This window comes from Osmerus mordax, chromosome 1, assembly GCF_038355195.1.
Source record: "Osmerus mordax isolate fOsmMor3 chromosome 1, fOsmMor3.pri, whole genome shotgun sequence".
NCBI classification, from domain to species: Eukaryota; Metazoa; Chordata; class Actinopteri; order Osmeriformes; family Osmeridae; genus Osmerus; species Osmerus mordax.
The window spans coordinates 12,809,291-12,830,700 of NC_090050.1; the positions used below are offsets into that span (position 1 = coordinate 12,809,291).

General features: G+C 50.0%; 2 protein-coding genes across 2 annotated transcripts in view; both read left to right on the forward strand.

Moving 5' to 3' along the window:
• On the forward strand, positions 1-1,865 carry rpl22 (ribosomal protein L22). The gene is made up of 4 exons (XM_067238050.1): positions 1-50; positions 622-732; positions 1,043-1,167; positions 1,674-1,865. The coding sequence occupies exons 1-4, from the start codon at positions 39-41 to the stop codon at positions 1,816-1,818; spliced, it is 393 nt and encodes a 130-aa protein (XP_067094151.1). The 5' UTR covers positions 1-38; the 3' UTR covers positions 1,819-1,865.
• Positions 1,866-2,784: 919 nt separating this feature from the next.
• The window catches only part of chd5 (chromodomain helicase DNA binding protein 5), a 29,758-nt gene continuing 11,132 nt past the window's right edge, over positions 2,785-21,410 (forward strand). The window contains exons 1-16 of the mRNA XM_067255338.1: positions 2,785-2,851; positions 8,194-8,348; positions 12,903-13,124; positions 13,473-13,591; positions 13,862-14,097; positions 14,407-14,519; positions 14,833-14,959; positions 15,614-15,780; positions 16,234-16,452; positions 16,878-17,084; positions 17,555-17,766; positions 17,911-18,042; positions 18,829-18,937; positions 20,020-20,211; positions 20,715-20,915; positions 21,067-21,204. Of these exons, the coding sequence (XP_067111439.1) occupies positions 2,785-2,851; positions 8,194-8,348; positions 12,903-13,124; positions 13,473-13,591; positions 13,862-14,097; positions 14,407-14,519; positions 14,833-14,959; positions 15,614-15,780; positions 16,234-16,452; positions 16,878-17,084; positions 17,555-17,766; positions 17,911-18,042; positions 18,829-18,937; positions 20,020-20,211; positions 20,715-20,915; positions 21,067-21,204 (2,616 nt within the window). The remainder of the gene's footprint in view (positions 2,852-8,193; positions 8,349-12,902; positions 13,125-13,472; positions 13,592-13,861; positions 14,098-14,406; positions 14,520-14,832; positions 14,960-15,613; positions 15,781-16,233; positions 16,453-16,877; positions 17,085-17,554; positions 17,767-17,910; positions 18,043-18,828; positions 18,938-20,019; positions 20,212-20,714; positions 20,916-21,066; positions 21,205-21,410) is intronic.

A 21,410-nucleotide genomic window follows, 5' to 3' on the forward strand; every position in this document is an offset into this window, starting at 1 on the left:
TCAGATACCTGGCATCCCAAGTTAGAGCCTCTTCAACTATGGCCCCCATCGTGAGTACACCTCTGCTAATGCAGACAGCAGAAAACCAGAATTTAAATGCGATATACACGTTATTCAGAAAGCTGCGCCGCTTTCCTAAAGGACTAGAGAAGTAGCGTAATGATGCATTCTAGTAAAGTACAGATAGTAGCGTTTAAGTTGCACGTGTTATGGAGCTACGTTGACGCCGACATGTGTCAGTACGTTAGCTACAGTAGCTAATGCTACTAGTGTAGCGACTTACGGCATAAGCTTAAATGTACTTCTTACAGCTTATTTTGCTAGTTATATAACCCACAGGGGCATACTGAACAGGGATACTATTAATATTTAAAAGGTACATTTTGTTACACGGCACAAATGTGAAATCACAAATCATTGTAGCCTATGGGATCTACATGACGAGAGCTTTTTGAAAAGCAAAGTAAAGCACTTAGTGACACAGCTGTTTCAAAACAACTGGGAAGTGTTTTACAACTAGTTCATGTTGTCGCGAAATAAGTGTGCTGTCCCACTTCTGAATGAATCATTTAATGAAAACAAACTGGTCGTTTGAGTAAAATTACTTTGATGTTTTGACAGAAAAAGCTGGTGACTAAAAAGCAGGGTGGTAAGCGGAAGAAGCAGCTTTTAAAGTTTACTCTGGACTGCACCCATCCAGTGGAAGATGGCATCATGGACGCTGCCAACTTTGTAAGTTCACCATCAACCAGTACTGCAATAAATAATACGAATGCCCATATTCTATGTGCTTGTAGGCTACCAGTATATTAGTTTTCGTGCTATACAGTATGACTTGTTGATGAGTCAGTCATTTAATGATCTAAAGAGTATGCCTTGAGATTGCATGAAACGCATTAGCAGTTGTTTATAATGATGGCCTATACAGATATGGGATGTGGCTCAATGCTTTGCTGTGTAGGTAGCCAGTCTAAGATCTCACCTGTCATTGTGACACCAGAATGTGCTTTTTTAATGGTTTACTTGGGCCTCTCTTCCTCAGGAGCAGTTTCTGCAAGAACGCATCAAGGTGAACGGCAAAGCTGGGAGCTTGGGAGGTGGAGTGGTGTCCATCGAGAGGAGCAAGAGCAAGATCGGGGTGAACTCCGAGGTGCCTTTTTCCAAAAGGTAGGTCAGTTCTGCAGAGGGTCAGGGCGTGTTTTTATTGTTGTCTTTAGCCTGTTAGAGGTTCCTGCAATCAATGTCAGTGTGACCATAACTGGGAAAATGTTTTAAATACTGTTATTGAATGCCTGGATATCCTGTTAAGATTTGTAAGGGGGAATGTCCCCGTACTTACTGTAAGTCGCTCTGGATAAGAGCGTCTGCTAAATGACTAAATGTAAATCTAAGGCATGCAAGCGTATCTGGGGTAGATTTGTTTTGAGATTCTCACTGGAGCGTTCGGGTGTTAGATCTCCATAGATTTCCATATCTCATCTCAGACAGTGGTTAAGCATGAAATATTTCACATTTCCTCATAAATTCTAGCATAAATGAAGGCTGAAAGCTAGAATATTGTAACTTTATTCTCACTTGGTTGCTGGTTTGGTGTGGAAAAGTAGGACAACATTTTTTTTTTTAGGTTAAACTATCTAATTGTGGTCTTTAATCATTGTCTGTGCTGGCTCCAGGTATCTGAAGTACCTCACTAAGAAGTACCTGAAGAAGAACAACCTGAGAGACTGGCTCAGAGTGGTGGCCAACACCAAGGAGAGCTACGAGCTGCGCTACTTCCAGATCAACCAGGATGAGGAAGAGGAGGAAGATGATGATTAAATGCATGCCATTTTTGTCATCAATAAAAGGTTGATGGGGGAAAATAATTTGCAAGCTGTCTTTACTCCTGTCAATCCATTCAGTGCATTATCTGTGAATGCGTGTGTTCCGTAGTTTTATATTTGGGAAACAAACGTTAAGAAATCTTTTTTTTTCTTCTCTTTTTTCATGTTAAGTGCCATGGCAAGGTCGTGCTATTTTGTGGTGATCCCACGTTTTCTTTGTTTCAACATGTGGTCCATCTCTCATGGGCACTTTGTTCCAGCGGTGGTTACCTTGACAACAGCTCAGCGACTGGCAACAGCGGAGCGAGCCAACTGTCCAGCTTGTCATGAAAACGAAGTTGGTGTTGATACTTTGTCATGTAGCCTGCGCACCTGACGTGGCTACATACTGTAGTCGTTCACACGCGAAGTTACATTTCGCAGTTTAGTTATGCATCCGATTGCAACCGACCACGAATAAAATCAAAAAGTGGTTCCTTTCGAGGGAGCAAAACACCCCCTCCCTCCTCCACTCTATCCCGGTGTAACCTCGAATTCTACGGTCTTACTAGAGAAAATGGGCAACGCGACAGGCGACTTGGAGAGGAGGTGTTTTTAGAGGCAATGCCATTTGAGCTCCCCTCACGACTAGTGAAAGTGGTAACTAGGAAAGCATGACTAACTAGTTGTGGAAATTATGGGATGGATTGTCATGGCAACAGACCAGACGTCACTATCTGGGCATGTGTGTTCCATTTTTTGTCTCTTATTTTCAGACTGCAAGACTTGGAAAGAGAAGAGTGGAAAAAGATATATATTTCTCCTACAAGAGAAACCTCAATTTTAATATACAAAATAAATTTATTTTTGCAAAGGGCCTGTATAAATTGTCTTTTCGAAACAGTGAAGAGCGAAGAGTGGCATTTGGAGGGTTAACTTTCTGTTAATTCTCTGGCTAGAGGTTTTGAGGTATGAGATAAAGATGCCGGGGTCGCTAAGCAATGAAGACGAGGCACAGGACGAAATGGATTTTGAAGACGAAATACCAGGTGAGGGAAGGGGGGGGGGGTGTCCTTCAGATATTTTACGCTGCTACGGCTTGTCGAATGCGGGGAAAAGGGCTTGTCCTGCGTTCTGGAATACTGGAAGGGAGGAGGGGTGGGGTGCTCTAGCAGAGCACAGTCATGCTATTATTTTGCACGACCCGTGTGCGTTCCTCAGGGACATGGGTGTACACTTGTCACCACTCTTCATATCCTCAAATGTGCTTCATGGAAATCCGTGGTTTGCGGTTGGCAATGGAAGGACGTCAAACATGCCAAACACATTTATGTCCTGGGGATTTCGCATTCGCACGAAAATATCCGAAATCCGCCACTGTATGAGGCCATAAAACTCCATTTTACACTTCGCTGCGATATTCATAGACTACTTATTAGAAATAGCACTCTTTTTTTAGTCATGCGTTGCATTATCAATATTCTTTGGTTTTCTATTGCTGGGTAATCATGCCTCCGCAGACAGTGATATAGTTGATCTGAAGTCTCTCAAAGTTGAAGACTCGATACCATCTGCCGTCTCTCTGCAGCATCCAAAGGAAGTGTCAGTAGTGTGCTAGGGGCTCCGTTGTTTAGATCAGGCTACAGCAGTGGTCTCAGGGGTGCTAAAGCCACGTGTTACAAGGAAACACTTGACATCAGCTGTCCGGACTGTCCAGTTCCAGAGTCTTGTACTCCAGCCAGTCATTCGTTTTTCAACCAGGGGAGATGACATATGTTGTGTCAAAGTATTTTACCTTTATTTTTTTACCTGGTTGTTGCAGTTATTAAGAAATAGGTTTCAGTATTTCCTTTGATTTGTTTACACTCAACACATGGTCTCTGACAGTGATTAATGTATTGCACAGACTGTGCAATATTGAAACAAATGCAAATGAAAACCGAGGCAGGTGAATTGCAGTGTAAAATGCTTCGTGACAAAGTTGACATGACATGACATTTATTTACACAGCTAGTTTAGAAGAGTGGCCCTCTAGTGTGTGGCTAGCATGGAGAGCAGGGAGTCATCAATCTTTTCCATCCATCTCTGTCCAGCAGGTCTTAAATCTCTGGCAAGCCACTGCCTGGTGTCAGAGATGATGTGATAAAGTGTCCTTACAGCATTGTCCTCAAGACATACTGTACCAACCAGGATCTGAAGACTGTCATGTTGGTTTGGTCAATCTAATCAAATCAGTTTGGTTACTGTTGCCATGGTGGCTTCCATCCTTCCGTCCTGGTCTGTAATAGTTTAGCATTAGCTTGACATCAAGAACCAATGGGAGTGCTGCTTTGGGCTTGTCCCCCTCTTTATTTACCTACTCCATAGCTGACACTGGCTACATCAGTCGGTGACTGTTCAAAGCACCACTCACAAGTGATAAATGGATATGTTTAGAATCAGACTGTGGGGAATCTGGTTTCATTGTGGAATGTTCCCTTGTAAATGATTCTGCTAAGTGGATGACTGGGAAGGTGTGTGTGTGTGTATGCCAAGTTCCATTTTTTGTTGCCCTAAAAACTGGGATGTCTGAGAGATTTTGAATGAGGGCAGCTGGAGAGGGAACTTTCTGGAATGAGATGCATCCATGACAGCCTCCCCTTCCTCTTATCCTAGCATTGATGTCTACCAACAGCCGCTGGTTCTGTGGCACTCATACAGTTTGATATCAACCTCTCGTGTTCTTACACTAGCTGCAACATGGTCACACAAGGTTCTTTCATGTTACGGTACGTGACTTATTCTAGAACTACACCCATCTTCAAGATTTGTTTTCCCTGCTCAATTATTTAGGCCTCATATGAAAATGAAAGATTATCACAGGCTTTTATGTGTCTACAAAACTTATCCCCAATTGCATGGAGCTATTTTTGGAGGATTCACAATGAAAGCTGACACCATTTCTTTAATTCTTTGCGTGCCTGCGTGTGAGTGTCTGCGAGGGATGCAGTCATACAGTACGTATGCGCGCACGCTTGTGGCGGTAATCTTCACATGTTGTCGGAGGCACATCTGTTCCTCTCCTTCTAGTAGCCTGCACTTTGTTCCATAGGCCTGTGAACGTTGGGAACAATGAGGAGCTCTGTATTGTACTACCCTCCACACACCACAGCAGCTCAAATATGTTTAACCCTAGTAGGCTCTGTGCAGAGAAATTCTCTCTCTCTCTCTCTCTCTCTCTCTCTCTCTCTCTCTCTCTCTCTCTCTCTCTCTCTCTCTCTCTCTCTCTCTTTCTCTCTCTCTCTCTCTCTTGCTCTCCACATCTCTCTCTCTAGCTCTCATCTGTCTATCTTTCTCTCCCCCTTGCTCTCTCTCTCTCTGTCTCTAGCTCTATTACTCTCTTTCTCCTGCCCCCCCTCCCCCGCAATCTCTCTCTCTATCACTCTTTCCTCTATCTCACTCATTCTCTGGGATAAGAAGTCATTATGTGGGTATTTCCATCCAAAGCCTGTGATAGACAGATACAGAAGGAGAGAGAGAGAGTTAGAGAGGGATGAAACGTAGGATTTCACACCAGGGATTCCGTTATGAGTCTCGCCTCTAATGGTCTGGCCTAGGGAGCAAGCCCTTGTGGTTCTCCACCTTTGCTTCTCCACTGTGCTTCTCCACCTTTACCTGTCCTGCCCTGCTCTGACCTGCCCTGCCCTACCCCGCCCTGCCCGGCTCTACTATCCACACTTGAAAGGTGTGCACAGGTGCCAAGTGGAGCAGCCTGCCCTGCAGGCGTTCTGGATGTCGCTGGGCCTGGTGCCAGCCTGTGTCCTCGCAGCCACATGCCAGAGTAATACCCCCTCCACACCTGGCACAGCCTGGTCCCCTCAGCCAACAGGCTGGTGGCCCCGTCGATTCCTGCCACAGATCAGGGTACTCACCTCACAGTCCTGGCCTCCAACTGGAGCACTGGTCCACAACAGGAAGTTCCCTACGTGAATGGGCTTCCTGATGAGCGCTACTCCTTCCTGCCTGCTTTGGATACCTAAGTGTGTCTTTTGTTTATTTCATTGGACTGGACAGCTGTGTTTCAATTAATTTGATTGTTACAGGTTGAGAGCAGAGAGACAGGGGAGATCTGGCCAGTCACTGGTGTAGGGTGCGTTTCCTTCTGTGTTTCTCCTCTACTCTCTTCCTCTCCTCTCTCCATCTCCATATCCATCTCTCTGTTCTCCCCGTCCTCCTTCCCCCTTCGCTCCTCTTTCTCTCTCCACTTCTCTCTTCTTCTCTCTCCTCCTTTCCTTTCTCCTTCCCTCTCTCTGTCTCTCCACCTCTCTCCACTTCTCCTCTCTCCTCCCTACATCTCAGTCTGTTCTTGTGTCGGTCACAGATGTAATTGGAGCTGATGACACGCCTAGCAGGCAGGCAGGCACACAGACACACAGGCAGGAACACACAAAAAAACAGGCAGACACACAGACAAGAACACAAACAGAAACAGGCAGACACACATACAGGAACATAGACAGAAACACAGGCAGACACACAGACAAGAACACAAACAGAAACAGGCAGATACACATACAGGAACATAGACAGAAACACAGGCAGACACATACAGGAACATAGACAGAAACACAGGCCAACACACATACAGGAACATAGACAGAAACACAGGCAGACACACAGACAGAATCAGAGCGGCAGACAGGCAAACTGGCAAATACACAAACAGGCCAAAAGACAAACACGCAGACAGGCAGACAGGCAGACAGACAGACAGACAGGCAGGCAGGCAGGCAGGCAGGCAGGCAGGCAGGCAGGCAGGCAGGCAGGCAGGCAGGCAGGCAGGCAGGCAGGCAGGCAGGCAGGCAGATACAGTACCCAGACAGGCAGACAGAAACCCAGGAAGGCTAACTGACAGACTGATGAGGATGCAGGCAGTCAGAGATGCAAGCAGCCAGGGAGGCAGTCAGACATTCAAACAGTCAGTCAGACATTCAGACAGTCAGACAGTCAGACAGACAGTCAGACAGTCAGACAGACAGACAGGAAGCACAGCCTCTCAGACATGACAGAGTTCCCTTTGTGAAGCGCCACGAAAAGGTTGGCCTCAGAAACACTCAGGCAACATGAGCCAAAGCCATGAGGATTATAGTACAGTCAATATACAGATAGACCACAGAAACATGCATTTAAATGTTTTCACGTACATATGTAATCCAAATGCCTCTGTATTTTATATAACGGTCAGAGATGTGTGGTGATTGGGCCCCTCTAGTCAGATAGATTTGACATCTCTGTTGTGAACACAGCAAGTGCCAAAGGCATATTCGTCACCTACTCATCTGCGTTAATACGCAGACAAACACAGCCTTGAGGGAATACAGTACGTGCTGTGTTGAGCCCTCTCTCTGTGTGGACCCCCCCCCCCCCCCCCCCCCCCACAGCATGGCTAAACACAGGATGAGTGGATGGTGAGATTCTTGTCTGGCTGTCTTCCCTCCCTCCCTCCCTCCCTCCCTCCCTCCCTCCCTCCCTCCCTCCCTCCCTCCCTCCCTCCCTCCCTCCCTCCCTCCCTCCCTCCCTCTCTCTCTCTCCCCCTCTCTCCCCCCTCCACTCACACACCTTCCCAGGAGAAGGCAGGGCTGCAGGGCTTGTGTCGGCTGATTGACTCTGATACACATGCTGCATATTTCATGTCCTCCAGTATGTGTATGTGTGTCTGAGTGCGAGTGCCTGCGTGTGTGTGCGTGCGCACGCGAGTATACAGTACGCCCGCGTGTGTGTGCGAGCGTTTGTGTGTGTCTGTGTGTGTGTGTGTGTGTGTGAGTCTGACAGTGAGGATGCGGCACCCTGGGCGTGTGTGTGTGAGCCTCTTTTATAGTGATGTACTGTCTGCTGTCGTTCTCTCCTCTGTGACCTGCTGGGGCTCGCTGGCTCCGTGTCTGTCTGGGTCGCGCCAGGGCAGTGGGGGGGGCACACACACACACACACATACACACACGGCCGCCGAGCAAGACTGTGTGCATCAACCCTGGGACACCACTGGAGCCACAAGCAGCACATTAGGGCAGACTGAGGGGAGATTAGGACCCAGGAAGTTCCGTTTCCTTGTGACTAAAACGGAGATGTGAATCCTGGTTGCTTGGGTCAAGGAGCAGGACGTTAAAGCCCAGAGGGTAAAAGCTATAAGAACACACCTGTAGCAGAGGTGGTTCGGTGACAGCTGTCACCCAGCCTCCCTCACTGGAAGACCAGCGCTGGACTTGGTCACCCCTCACATGTCACCGAATTACCTCTGCTACAGGTGTGTTCTTGTAGCTTTATCCAGGGTGTCTGTTTTGTGGGCGGGTGCGGAACCTTGGAGTGTGTGGGTGTGACTCGTCTGTGTCTGTGTGTGTGTGTGTGTCCTGTCCAGATGAGGACGAGAAAGGGGGGCGCGGCCCCGTGCCCCTGGCGGCGCTGGACAGCTTCTTCTCGGACGACGACGACTCCCTCAAACAGCAGAAGAAGAAGAAACCCAAAAAGATGAAAGAAGGGAAGATGACCAAAGTGAAGAAGCGGAAAAAGGAGGTGAGCTTTGTGTGGCGAGAAACTGAAAAGTCCGAAAACGATTATCAGAAACTAGTATTAATTAATATACAGTATGTAGCTTATATATTATAGAAGATACATTATTAATGGATTGTATTATAGAGGGGCTGTTACTGTGTGAGAAACCTATTAAAAAAATGGTTACTATAGCTCATTAATGCTTTATTGATTGCCTTTGTGTTGTGTTGAATTTCCTTGGACTGGTCTGGTCTTAATTTGAGACAGAAGGGTGTCTCTGGCTATGGGCACTTGGCATCCGTGTCCAAGTTAGTGCCAGTGTAAGCTGTGGACACTGTGTGCCAGGTTAGTCTGGAGATCAGGCCTGGCTGCGTGTGCGTGTGCGTCTTGTGTGAGTGTGTGTGCGTGTATGTATGTGTGAGAATGCCTGTTTTGTGTTTGTATATGTGTGTGTTTATTTGAGTGTGTGTGGGTGTGTGTGTGGGCAGGAGTGCCAAAGCTGTGTGTGCCAGTGTTCACAGCCTTTGTGACAGAGTTACCCTGACAGCTGAACTCTCCCAGACTGCGGTCCCCCCTCCCCTCCCCAACACACACACACACACACACACACACATACCCCCATCCACCGCCAGCAACTCGGCTCCAAGGTAGCCCCACCACAGTCTCCACTCTCAGCAGAAGCCCTCCAGAGAAGGCACTCAAGAGAGCCCTCGTCTTTATCTGACTCTTCCGTGGTCCTAATTAGCTGGAGGGGAACCTGACATGCAGCCCCCACTGAGGGTAACCCTGAATGTGTGGCTGGAGAGCTGGCTACTACAGCCCACACTGCCAGGGCCCTGAACCCCTGGTCCTTACATTTAGTCATTTAGCAGACGCTCTTATCCAGAGCCTTAGAGAACCAGGGGATTCCTGCTATGAGGCATACACCTAACTCCTGGTGTCTGCATTAGATTATGTGGATGTGGTTAGGGGTTCTTGTCCAAACTAAACATGGACTAAGCCATACTCTTTTTCAATGTAGTCCGTCAGTGACTTGGACTGTGTGTTAGTGTTTGTGTGTCTGCTACAGTTTTGTCATTCATGCACAATACTGACCAGTAAGTAGCAACTGTGCCAGTGACAAAGCCAGGGTGTTCCTGCCAGCCCTGACCATTAGTCCTCTGGCTGCTTAGCTATGTCAGCCTGACCCCAGACCAGCCTGCAAGCCCCAAACAGACAGTCTCTTTGGTTGTTTGGCCCACAACAGACACAGCACACAACACTGGACCCTGCTGGGATAATAAGGGGGACTTCTCTCTCTGTCTCTCTCCCTAAGCAGGCACTGTCTCTATTTATCTCTCTGCCTCATTACTTCTCTCTTTTTCTATCCCCTTATTCCTCCTTTCCACTGTTCATCACTCTCTTTCCCACTCTGTCTCTCCCCGTCGCTCCATCTCTCTTTCCTTCCCTGTGTCTGCCTTTCTCTGACTCTGTCCTATTATATCTTTATATCTCTCTTACTCCTATCTTTTTCTCTATTTCTTTCTGTGTCCCCATCTTTCCATCACTTTCACCCTCTCTTCTCTTTCGCTTTCTTTCCCTCTCTTTATTTTTGTCTCTCTTTTCCTCCCTCTGCCTTTCTCTGTCTCTCTCCATTTATCTGTCTCCACCCTATTTCTCTCTCTCTCTCTCTCTCTCTCTCTCTCTCTCTCTCTCTCTCTCTCTCTCTCTCTCTCTCTCTCTCTCTCTCTCTCTCTCTCTCTCTCTCTCTCTCTCTCTCTCTCTCTCTCTATCCCTCCTTCCTGCACCAGTGCTGGACAGTCACAGCTCTCCAGCTCTCCCATGCATGTATCCTGTGTGTGTGTGTGTGTGTGTGAGCAGGGCCTCAGCACCATCTGAGGATGTGGGTGGTGGTAGTGGCAGGCGGTCACAGCCTCTCTCCTCCCAGGGCAGAGCAGGGAGACCCGGGTCACTGAATTCCATCAGCCCTGCTGCTCCCAGCCCTCCTGGAGAGCACACTGCTTTATTACTGCCTCACGCCTATCGGAGGATCTGTTTTGTTGAGATAGTGTTTGAAAGGCTTTTCTTTCCAGGATGTCACTTAGACACCCTAGTGAAGGATTCTGTTCAGGGACAGATCTTCTGTGCACACATCCAACCTTGTTCTCCCGTCAATGTGTGTGTGTGAGTGTGCTAGTGCATGGGGGGTATGAGTTTGTGTATGTGCACATGTGTATGCGAGAGTGTCTGTGTGTGTGTGTGTGTGTGCTAATGCATGTGCGAGTGTGTGTGTCTTCATTAGTGTGTGTATGTGCAAGTGTACGTGTGCGAGTGCCTATGTGTGTGTGTGTGTGTGTGTGCGAGTGCACGTGTGAGTGTTCCTGTGCGAGCGTGCGTGTGCGAGTGAATGCTCTCTGCTCAGACCTTGTCTCTCTCTCGTTCATCTGGCTGATAACATCTCATCTGTGTTTGCGTCAGTCCGCCCTACATCATGTGTTTGTGTAATGTTGGACTCTGGTAGCTATAGTGATGATGAAGGTTCAGCTCACCGCTGCCTCCCCCCTCTGCAGTAGCTCTCGGAATTAACAGTGGTTTTGCCCCCCCCCCCACGCGCACACGGACACACACACACTGAATGAATGCCCGCGCACACATACCGCATACGTACACACACGGATACACACACTCAGACACACACTGGCATGCACGTGTGCACACAGATACACGCACGGTGACACATGCTTGCATGCACGTCCACAAACATGTACGCACGCACGCACGCACACACACACACACACACAGACACACACTATACAAATACACTCTTTCTCTCTCTCTCTCTCTCTCTTTCTATTTCTCTCTCTTACTCTCTCTCTCTGTATATATATATTTATATATATATCTCACTCTTCTGCATAAATGAGATTTGTCTAGACGGCCTCTGAAACACAGAGTCTGCTACCATAGGCCTCTGCATAACAAGCTCGTTATGCCAGGGTCTATGATTGGATAACACTGTTCCACTGGCTGGCGCTGCTAGAGAGAAAGAGAGAGAGAGAGAGAGAGAGAGAGAGAGCGAGAGAGGAGGAAAGAAATGAGAAATGTAGTGACAGTAAGAAAGACCAAGTGTACTGTGGAAGAGAAATAGAAAGAGGGAGAACAAGAGAGTGAGAGAGAAAGAGGGAGAACGATAATGAGAGTGAGAGTGAGAGAGAGAGGGAGAGAGAGAGAGAGAGAGAGAGAGAGGGAAAGAGAGTTAGTGAGAGAGACACAGAATGAGAGAGAGAGAGAGAGAGAGAGATAGGGAAAAGGAGGGAGCTCCAGACACTGCTCGATCTGGTTGCCATAGCAACACAGCCAGGCTGCTGGTTGGGTTGGCGGGTGCTGCGGCAATGTGAGCCTTTCCCCTGCTCTGCAGAGCGAGACGCCTGCGAGTCTCACACACACACACACACGCACACACACACATAGGCACACACTTACATATACAGACTCACACGCACACACACACACACACATACACACATAAACAAACAACTTGCCTCCTCCACAAACACAAAACCACATTTCCCCACAAACACACACTCATACACACACACATACACAAACACCACCATTCTCCACAAACACACACCCACGCACGCACACACAAATAAACATACACTATCCCCCACAAACCCACACACATACAGACACAATGTGCAACAGGTATGGAACTGCAGAGGAGAATGCGTGCGCAAACACACACACAGACACACACAACTAATCCCCCACACACGCACATGCACACACACACACACAAACGCACACACATGAATCCATGCATAGTATGCACAAGATGGCAGTATCCTGACACACACTACCAATAAACTATAATCCGTAATTGACCCTCCAGACTCCAGGGGCACATGCCTCTGTTGACTGAGCTGCACTGCTCTGATTGGTTGAGATCAGGCAGCACAACCGCTGATTGGCTGTGCTGTCCCAGGTGTGTGGTGCGTTGCTCCAATTGGCTGTGTGTGCACTGAGCATGTGCAGAGATGGACGTGTGTCTGACAGTGGCCTGAAGGGGGAGCTGTAGGTGAACCTGCCAGCTGAGACTGGCCTGTTGGATCAATGCAATAATACATGGATGCAATTCAATTATTTAGCTTTCTTCTCTGAAAACACAAAGAGTAGAAAACACCCTTTATTTAAAAGCGGGAGACAAATGCTGTAGGAGTGGGAGAGTTGGAGCAGATGGATTTGTTTCTAAAAGTTTGCAATGTATTCAACATGTGTATATTTGTTGATGTCAGCTGCGTGAAGTAGAATGTACATAATCCATTTTTATATGAGTGAGACCCACAAAGCCTTAGTTAGGTCATTTACTAATAATGTGTGTGGGCGTGTGTTTTGTATGTGTTTGCGTGTTTGTGTTTGTGTGTACATATGTTCGCATGCATGTGTACGTATGTGTTTGCGCGGGCGTATGCTTTCGTCCGTGTGTGTGTGTGTTTGGGTGTAAATGTGTGAGCGTGCGTGGGTGCGTGTGTGCGTGTACATGCGTGCTCTGGTGTGTGTGTTCGCGTGTGTGCTCTCCAGGCAGGGCTCCAGGGCCTGGGCCCTGTAGGGGGCGGAGCCTGCAGCGACCAGGAAGAGGCCTCGGAGAGGGAGGAGGAGGAGCGGCTGGAGGGGGGCTCGGAGAGCGAGAGCAGCAGCTACGCCCCCACCAAGAAGAAGAAGAAGAAACCCAGGGAGAAGAAAGAGAAGAAGCCCAAACGGAAGAAGAGAGAAGAGGAGGAGGACGATGATGACGATGATGACGGGAACATGAAAGTGAGCTCTTTTTACCAGCTCTCCAGTGGCGGGAAAAAACGTTGTACGTTAGTGTTTGTTCGTGTGCGTGTGTGAATGTGTGTAGATGTTTGCGTACGTGCGTTGTCTGTCTGTGTGTGGGTGGGTGCACGCGTGTGTGCTTGTATGTGTGCATGCCTGGGCAAATGTGTGTGTGTGTGTGAAAGTGTGCGTATGTCTGCATGTGTTTGTTAGCATATGTGCTTGTATGTGTGTGTGAGAGTGTGCGTGAGAGTGTCTGTGCGGGATAGTTTGCGTGTGTATGTCTGCCTGTGTCTGTGAGCCCATATGCTTGCCAGACTAACCCCCTGTGTGTCTGCTGCGCCCCAGGAGCCCAAGTTGTCGTGCCAGCTGATGGAAGAGTGGGGTCTGGAGGATGTCCAGCACGCCTTCACAGAGCAGGACTACCGCACACTCACCAACTACAAGGCCTTCAGCCAGTTCCTCAGGTACTTGTCTGTCTGTCTGTCTGTCTGTCTGTGTGTGTGTGCTGGTGTGAATCTGTAGGTTTTGGGGAACCTCTTTCCTGACCCTATATTATAACACACACCTCACATTCAAACCCCCATCCTTCTCTCTTACACACACAAGCCCCCCTCTCACACACACACACCTCTCTCTCAGACACACACACACACAGATCCCCCACTATTGGTTGACTGCCACGGGAGTCGTCTGGGTTGTGTGTACTGTGCTGTCTGACTGTGTGTGTCTCCCAGGCCGCTGATAGCCAAGAAGAACCCCAAGATCCCCATGTCTAAGATGATGACCGTGCTGGGCGCCAAGTGGCGGGAGTTCAGCGCCAACAACCCTTTCAAAGGCTCCTCTGCCACCGCTGTGGCCGCCGCTGTGGCCGCCGCCGTGGAAACCGTCACCGTGGCCCCGCCCATCACTGTCAGCCAACCGAGCTTCCAGCCAGGGCCAATCAGAAAAGCCAAAACCAAAGAGGGGAAGGGTAATGATTGCCAGCTAGTCATGTTTTAGTTGCTCATACCTGTCTCCCTGTTCTGAGGCATCCCTCCAGACTAGTTGTAGGGGGTGTCTGTTCTGGAATGTAAAACATATGACAGGTGTTGGGACTAACTGTTCATACTGGTGCTTTACTTGAGTTTGGTGGAGTGTTAGAGAATGGGGGTTCAGTTGTGTGTACATGTGTTTGGATGCGTGTACTGTGAGCGTGTGTGTGTGTGTGTTGACTTCATGTAGAGAGCTTAGAGAAGCATGCATCAGGCCCCGGATGTTCAGCGGTGATCTGGTGTCTCAGGTCCAGGAGTGAGGAAGAGGAACAAGACGGTGAAGGAGGGGAAGAAGAAGCCCAAACCCAAGAAGACCAAGTCCAAGTCAGGCCAGAGTGGCAAGAAGAAGAAGGCCTCCTCCGTACGTTCCTGCTCCTCTGGTCAACCTCTCTAGCAGGACGCAAACCATCACTAGCCAAATGGACTCATGGAAATAATATTTGGTTTTATATGGCCTTTGGGGTCAAGTCAACTGTAAAACTGATAATGTCTTGCTCTTTATTTCTCCCCCCCCCCCTCTCTCTCTCTGTATCTCGCTCTCTCTCTTTCTGTCCTTCCTCTCTCTCTCTCTCTCTCTCTCTCTCTCTCTCTCTCTCTCTCTCTCTCTCTCTCTCTCTCTCTCTCTCTCTCTCTCTCTCTCTCTCTGGTGGTAAACCCTGTGTTTGTTGGTCCAGAGTGAGGAGGACTTCCTGGAGGAGTCTGACTTTGATGACATCAGCATCCACAGTGCCTGCGTGCTGTCTGACACCTCGACAGCAGCCAAGAAGAAGGCGGCCCGCAAGGGGCGCAAGAAGAGGAAACGTATGTTCCTCACCTGTTCAGAGGGAACACAAACACAGACACATGACTGGATGGATGGAAGGATTGAGGGATGGATGGATACAGGGTTGGATGGAGGCATGAAAGGATTGGATGGATAGAGGGATGGATGGATGGAAGGAAGGATGGATGGATTATTGAACAGATAAACAAGCAAAACAAGCAAATGAACAAACTCCTGTTCAAACAAACACATGAATCATTCCACTATTGAATGCCAGAAAAAAAGGAACAAATGAGCGCATGGCTAAACAAGTGAGTGCCTGATCTGTGAGGTGTGCGGTCCCTGACCTGTGAGGTGTGCGGTGCCTGACCTGTGAGGTGTGCGGTGCCTGACCTGTGAGGTGTGCGGTGCCTGACCTGTGAGGTGTGCGGTCCCTGACCTGTGAGGTGTGCGGTGCCTGACCTGTGAGGTGTGCGGTGCCTGACCTGTGAGGTGTGTGGTGCCTGACCTGTGAGGTGTGCGGTGCCTGACCTGTGAGGTGTGCGGTGCCTGACCTGTGAGGTGTGTGGTCCCTGACCTGTGAGGTGTGCGGTGCCTGAACTGTGAGGTGTGCGGTGCCTGACCTGTGAGGTGTGCGGTGCCTGACCTGTGAGGTGTGCGGTGCCTGACCTGTGAGGTGTGCGGTGCCCTAGGGGAGGATGGGGATGGCTATGAGACAGACCACCAGGACTACTGCGAGGTGTGTACGCAGGGCGGGGAGATCATCCTGTGTGACACCTGCCCCAGGGCCTACCACCTGGTGTGTCTGGAGCCTGAGCTGGAGAAGGCTCCGGAGGGAACCTGGAGCTGCCCACACTGCGTGAGTTCACCCTGCCTGGGGAGCGGTCCTCACACACACACACACACACACACACACACACACACACACACACACACACACACACACACACACACACACACACACACACACACACACACAGAGAGTCATGCACTTACACACACACAAGCATTCATGCACACACCTGCATGCACACAAATGGACATACAAATGCATGCATTCATGCACATACACACGCACACTGTACACACACACGGACATACACACAAACCTATACACACACGCAGACACTCAGGCACAGGTGACCTGGTTGTCCACTAGCTGTAACCTCCTTTCCATCAGTGAGGTGGAAGTAATCACAGCCTCTAACAACCATGAACATCATCACACACTCAGTAGACCCAGCACATTTGATCCCACTGAAACTACTTTCGTGTGTGTGTGTGTGTGTGTGTGTGTGCGTGTGTGTGCCAGGAGAAGGAGGGCATCCAGTGGGAGGCCAAGGACGAGGAAGAGGAAGAGGAGGATCCTGCTGGAGAGGAAGAGGATGACCACATGGAATTCTGCCGAGTGTGCAAGGACGGCGGAGAGCTACTCTGCTGTGACACCTGCCCGTCGTCCTATCACATCCACTGCCTGAACCCGCCCCTCCCTGAAATACCCAATGGGGAGTGGCTCTGCCCACGCTGCATGGTAAACAGACCGGGGGTTGTTTCTGACAGCATCAGTGTTGGTTTAGAATGACTCAATCGTGCTACTGGGAAACACAGGGCGTTGTGTACATCATAATTAAATGATTAGACATTAGAAAACATGTCTTATCAAGCTTACAAATTATGAGTTTCAAGCCTAAACATTTTGTTTATTATTTCGAGAGTGTGCTTCAACTTTCGTAATCCCAAAAAAGGAAAGAGGTAAAAAAAAACATATTTACACATATTTAAAAAAACTTTCTTTAAAAAAAGCCTGTCACATTTATCGTTAATGGAGTCCAGACCACCTCCTCCTCTTCTCCCAGGGCAGACCTGAGTGATTATAATGACCTGACAGGGATGGAGAGAGAGAGTCAGGAGAGCTATTTCTGTCTGACCTCCCCTCCTCTCCTCCTCCTCCTCCAGTGCCCCCCTCTGAAAGGGAAGGTCCAGAGAATTCTCCACTGGACGTGGGGGGACCCCCCCTTGCCGGCGGAGGTGCCCTGCGGCCCTGATGGGGAGGCCGTCGACCCCCTGGCCAGACCCCCCCTGAAGGGACACCCAGAGAGGGAGCTGTTCGTCAAGTGGGCTGGGCTGTCTTACTGGCACTGCTCCTGGGTCAACGAGCTGCAGGTGAGACACATTAACACCCAGGAACCCCCCCCCCACCCCCCTCCCCCCCAGCCAGGACTTAACCTCCCAGAACCTCCCCACCCATGTCCCTCCCCAGACCCACCCAGAGCCTTCCCCTCTCCAGAACGCCCAGTACCCTAATGCCTGGTACACACTATTAGGAATTTTACCTGACAGTCTGCGGATCTTCATCATTCCATACTGTGACCAATCAGGGAGCACAATGCAAAGAATTCTTCCCCGTGGATCAAAAACGCCTTCCTCCAGGTCCACTGATCACCCTGTAAAGCTACGTCGTCCAGTGACGACAGATAAGGTCAGGTGACCTTCTCAATAGTGTGTACTAAACAAAACAAGTCTGCCACAAGCCCCACATAAGTCCCACACGAGCCCTTCGGAAACCCCCCCTCCCTCCAGAAGCCCCTCTCCTCCTGGGGCCCAGCTCTGACCCCCAGCCCCCTCTCTCCCAGCTGGAGCTGTACCACACGGTGATGTACCGGAACTACCAGAGGAAGAACGATATGGACGAGCCCCCGCCCTATGACTACGGGTCCGGGGAGGAGGAGCTGAACAACGAGAAGAGGAAGAGCAAAGACCCGCAGTACGCCATCATGGAGGAGAGGTTCTACCGCTATGGGATCAAGCCAGAGTGGATGGTCATCCACAGGGTGATCAATCACAGGTACACACACACACACAAACACACACGTACACATCCACAAGTACCCACCCACCCACACACACACACACACTTGCACCCTCACACATACACACACGGCTTGTGGGACCCTCCAGAGCTTGATCATGTCTGTGGTGTTCGCTGAAGTTTTGATAAGGATGGGGATGTGCACTACCTGATCAAGTGGAGGGACCTGCCTTATGACCAGTGCACCTGGGAGGTGGACGACTTTGACGTCCCAGAGTACGACAGCCACAAGCAAGCCTACTGGGACCACAGGTCTGCTCCTCACCTGTCTCACACACCTGTCTCACACACCTGTCTCACACACCTGTTTCACACATCTGCTCATACACCTGTCTCACACACCTGTTTCACACATCTGCTCATACACCTGTCTCACACATCTGCTCATACACCTGCTCATACACCTGTCTCACACATCTGCTCATACACCTGTCTCACATCTGCTCATACACCTGTCTCACACATCTGCTCATACACCTGTCTCACATCTGCTCATACACCTGTCTCACACACCTGTCTCACACATCTGCTCATACACCTGTCTCACATCTGCTCATACACCTGTCTCACACACCTGTCACACACAGCTGCTCATACACCTGTCTCACATCTGCTCATACACCTGTCTCACACACCTGTCTCACACAGCTGCTCATACACTGTCTCACACAGCTGCTCATACACCTGTCTCACACATCTGCTCATACACCTGTCTCACATCTGCTCACACACCTGTCTCACACAGCTGTCTCACACAGCTGCTCATACACTGTCTCACACAGCTGCTCATACACCTGTCTCACACACCTGTCTCACACAGCTGCTCATACACTGTCTCACACAGCTGCTCATACACCTGTCTCACACACCTGTCTCACACAGCTGCTCATACACTGTCTCGAACACCCACTCACACAGCCCCCCACGCACCTATCTCACCCACTTATTTCTCTGTGCTAATGTCCTTGGCATTATTAGGGCCTAATTACCCTCTCAATCAACCTCTTCCGAACTCACCGTCCTGCTGTTATGTGACAGGGAGCAGATTCTTGGTGAGGATCTTCGCCCCCTGGTGGTGAGGAAAGGAAAGCGAGCCAAAGAGGAGCACCCCAAGAGAGAGATCCCCCCTGACGCTCCCATCATCGATGTGAGTGGCTGCAGCGCAGCACGGTCAGGGGCTGTCATGACCATGTTCACACACGTGAGACTGGTGGAGGTGGTGGAGGTCATTCATAGTCCATTATATTCCCAGGTCTAACTATGAGCTTGGATCACTGACAGGAGTTTCATAGTAATGATAACCTACAGTCTGTACCAGGTGGAACCAGATTCATGTCAATATCTAGGTCTACCCTGGGTTCTCTTTCTCTCTCTCTAACAAACTCCACCCTGGGTTCTCTTTCTCTCTCTCTAACACACTCCACCCTGGGTTCTCTTTCTCTCTCTCTAACAAACTCCACCCTGGGTTCTCTTTCTCTCTCTCTAACACACTCCACCCTGGGTTCTCTTTCTCTCTCTCTAACACACTCCACCCTGGGTTCTCTTTCTCTCTCTCTAACAAACTCCACCCTGGGTTCTCTTTCTCTCTCTCTAACACACTCCACCCTGGGTTCTCTTTCTCTCTCTCTAACACACTCCACCCTGGGTTCTCTTTCTCTCTCTCTAACACACTCCACCCTGGCCTCTGTCTCTCTCTAACACACTCCACCCTGGCCTCTGTCTCTCTCTCTAACAAACTCCACCCTGGCCTCTGTCTCTCTCTAACACACTCCACCCTGGCCTCTGTCTCTCTCTCTAACACACTCCACCCTGGGTTCTCTTTCTCTCTCTCTAACAAACTCCACCCTGGCCTCTGTCTCTCTCTAACACACTCCACCCTGGCCTCTGTCTCTCTCTAACACACTCCACCCTGGCCTCTGTCTCTCTCTCTAACACACTCCACCCTGGCCTCTGTCTCTCTCTAACACACTCCACCCTGGCCTCTGTCTCTCTCTAACACACTCCACCCTGGCCTCTGTCTCTCTCTCTAACAAACTCCACCCTGGCCTCTGTCTCTCTCTCTAACACACTCCACCCTGGCCTCTGTCTCTCTCTAACACACTCCACCCTGGCCTCTGTCTCTCTCTAACACACTCCACCCTGGCCTCTGTCTCTCTGTCTAACACACTCCACCCTGGCCTCTGTCTCTCTGTCTAACACACTCCACCCTGGCCTCTCTCTTCTCTCCAGCCCACCATCAAGTTTGAGCACCAGCCGTGGTACATCAATGCCACGGGGGGAACCCTGCACCCCTACCAGCTGGAGGGGCTGAACTGGCTGAGGTTCTCCTGGGCTCAGGGCACCGACACCATCCTGGCAGACGAGATGGGCCTGGGCAAGACCGTCCAGACCATCGTCTTCCTCTACTCTCTCTACAAGGAGGTAGGTGGGGGAGGAGGGGAAGAAAAGATACATAAATATGGACGTGGTGTAATTAGAAAAGGATTGACTACATACAAGCTGTGAGTGTGTCCGTTCTTCTTCGTCTCCACAATGGATGTTTTCACGGGAGGCAGCATGTGAGAGTCATGTTTTCTGTTGAACTGTGTTTACCTCCCGGCGAGGTTCTGCTGGGTGAGAAGTTAGAGCTGTGACCCCTCCCCCCCACTCCTCCTCCTCCCATCTGCTCCCTTTTCCCTTCTGCTCTTCATCCACCCCCGTTTCCCCTTTCTCCTACTCCCATCTCCTTCCTTCTCCCCTACTCCCCCCTTCCTCCCCCCTCCTCTCTCTTTCGTCCTCCTGTTCCACCCTTCCTCCTCCCCTTTCCTCCTTCCATTTCCTTCTTATCCCCTCCCTCCTCCTCATCCCCCTTCCTCCTCCTCATTCCCACTCCCTCCTCCCCCCTTCCTCCCCACCCCACTCCTCCTCCCCCCCTCCTCCTCCAGGGCCACTCCAAGGGGCCATACCTGGTGAGCGCCCCCCTCTCCACCATCATCAACTGGGAGCGGGAGTTTGAGATGTGGGCTCCGGACTTCTACGTGGTCACCTACACCGGTGACAAGGACAGCAGGGCGGTCATCAGGGAGAACGAGTTCACCTTTGAGGACTCGGCGGTCAAGACCGGACGCAAAGTGTTCCGCATGAAGGTACACCTCGGACAGGATGAGGGATGATGTCCATCTTCATCACTTTATCGTCTTTATCCTCATCATCCAGAACAATGGAGGAGTGAACTCTGGCTTTCAGGGAACATTTACAGTACATTTAAAAAAAATCTGGGTCTGCCCCCCCTCACAGAAAGACACGGCCATCAAGTTCCATGTGCTGCTGACGTCCTACGAGCTGATCACCATCGACCAGGCCATCCTGGGCTCCATCAGCTGGGCCTGCCTGGTGGTGGACGAGGCCCACCGCCTCAAGAACAACCAGTCCAAGGTAGGGCGGAGACACACACATATATACACATACACACACACACATACACACACACACACACGTACTGTCTAAGTAACTGTTGTTGTGGGCATGACACACACGTACACACATACACTGTTGTAAGTAGGACACGCACATACACTCTTACACACACACATACTGTCTAAGTAACGCACGCACGCGCACACACACTGATGCACAAGCAG

Excerpts from the sequence above, each read along its gene's own strand:
- rpl22 (XM_067238050.1), top strand. Across the intron at positions 733-1,042 it reads TCATGGACGCTGCCAACTTT|GAGCAGTTTCTGCAAGAACG; the intron begins GTAAGTTCACCA and ends TCTCTTCCTCAG. Across the intron at positions 1,168-1,673 it reads GAGGTGCCTTTTTCCAAAAG|GTATCTGAAGTACCTCACTA; the intron begins GTAGGTCAGTTC and ends TGCTGGCTCCAG.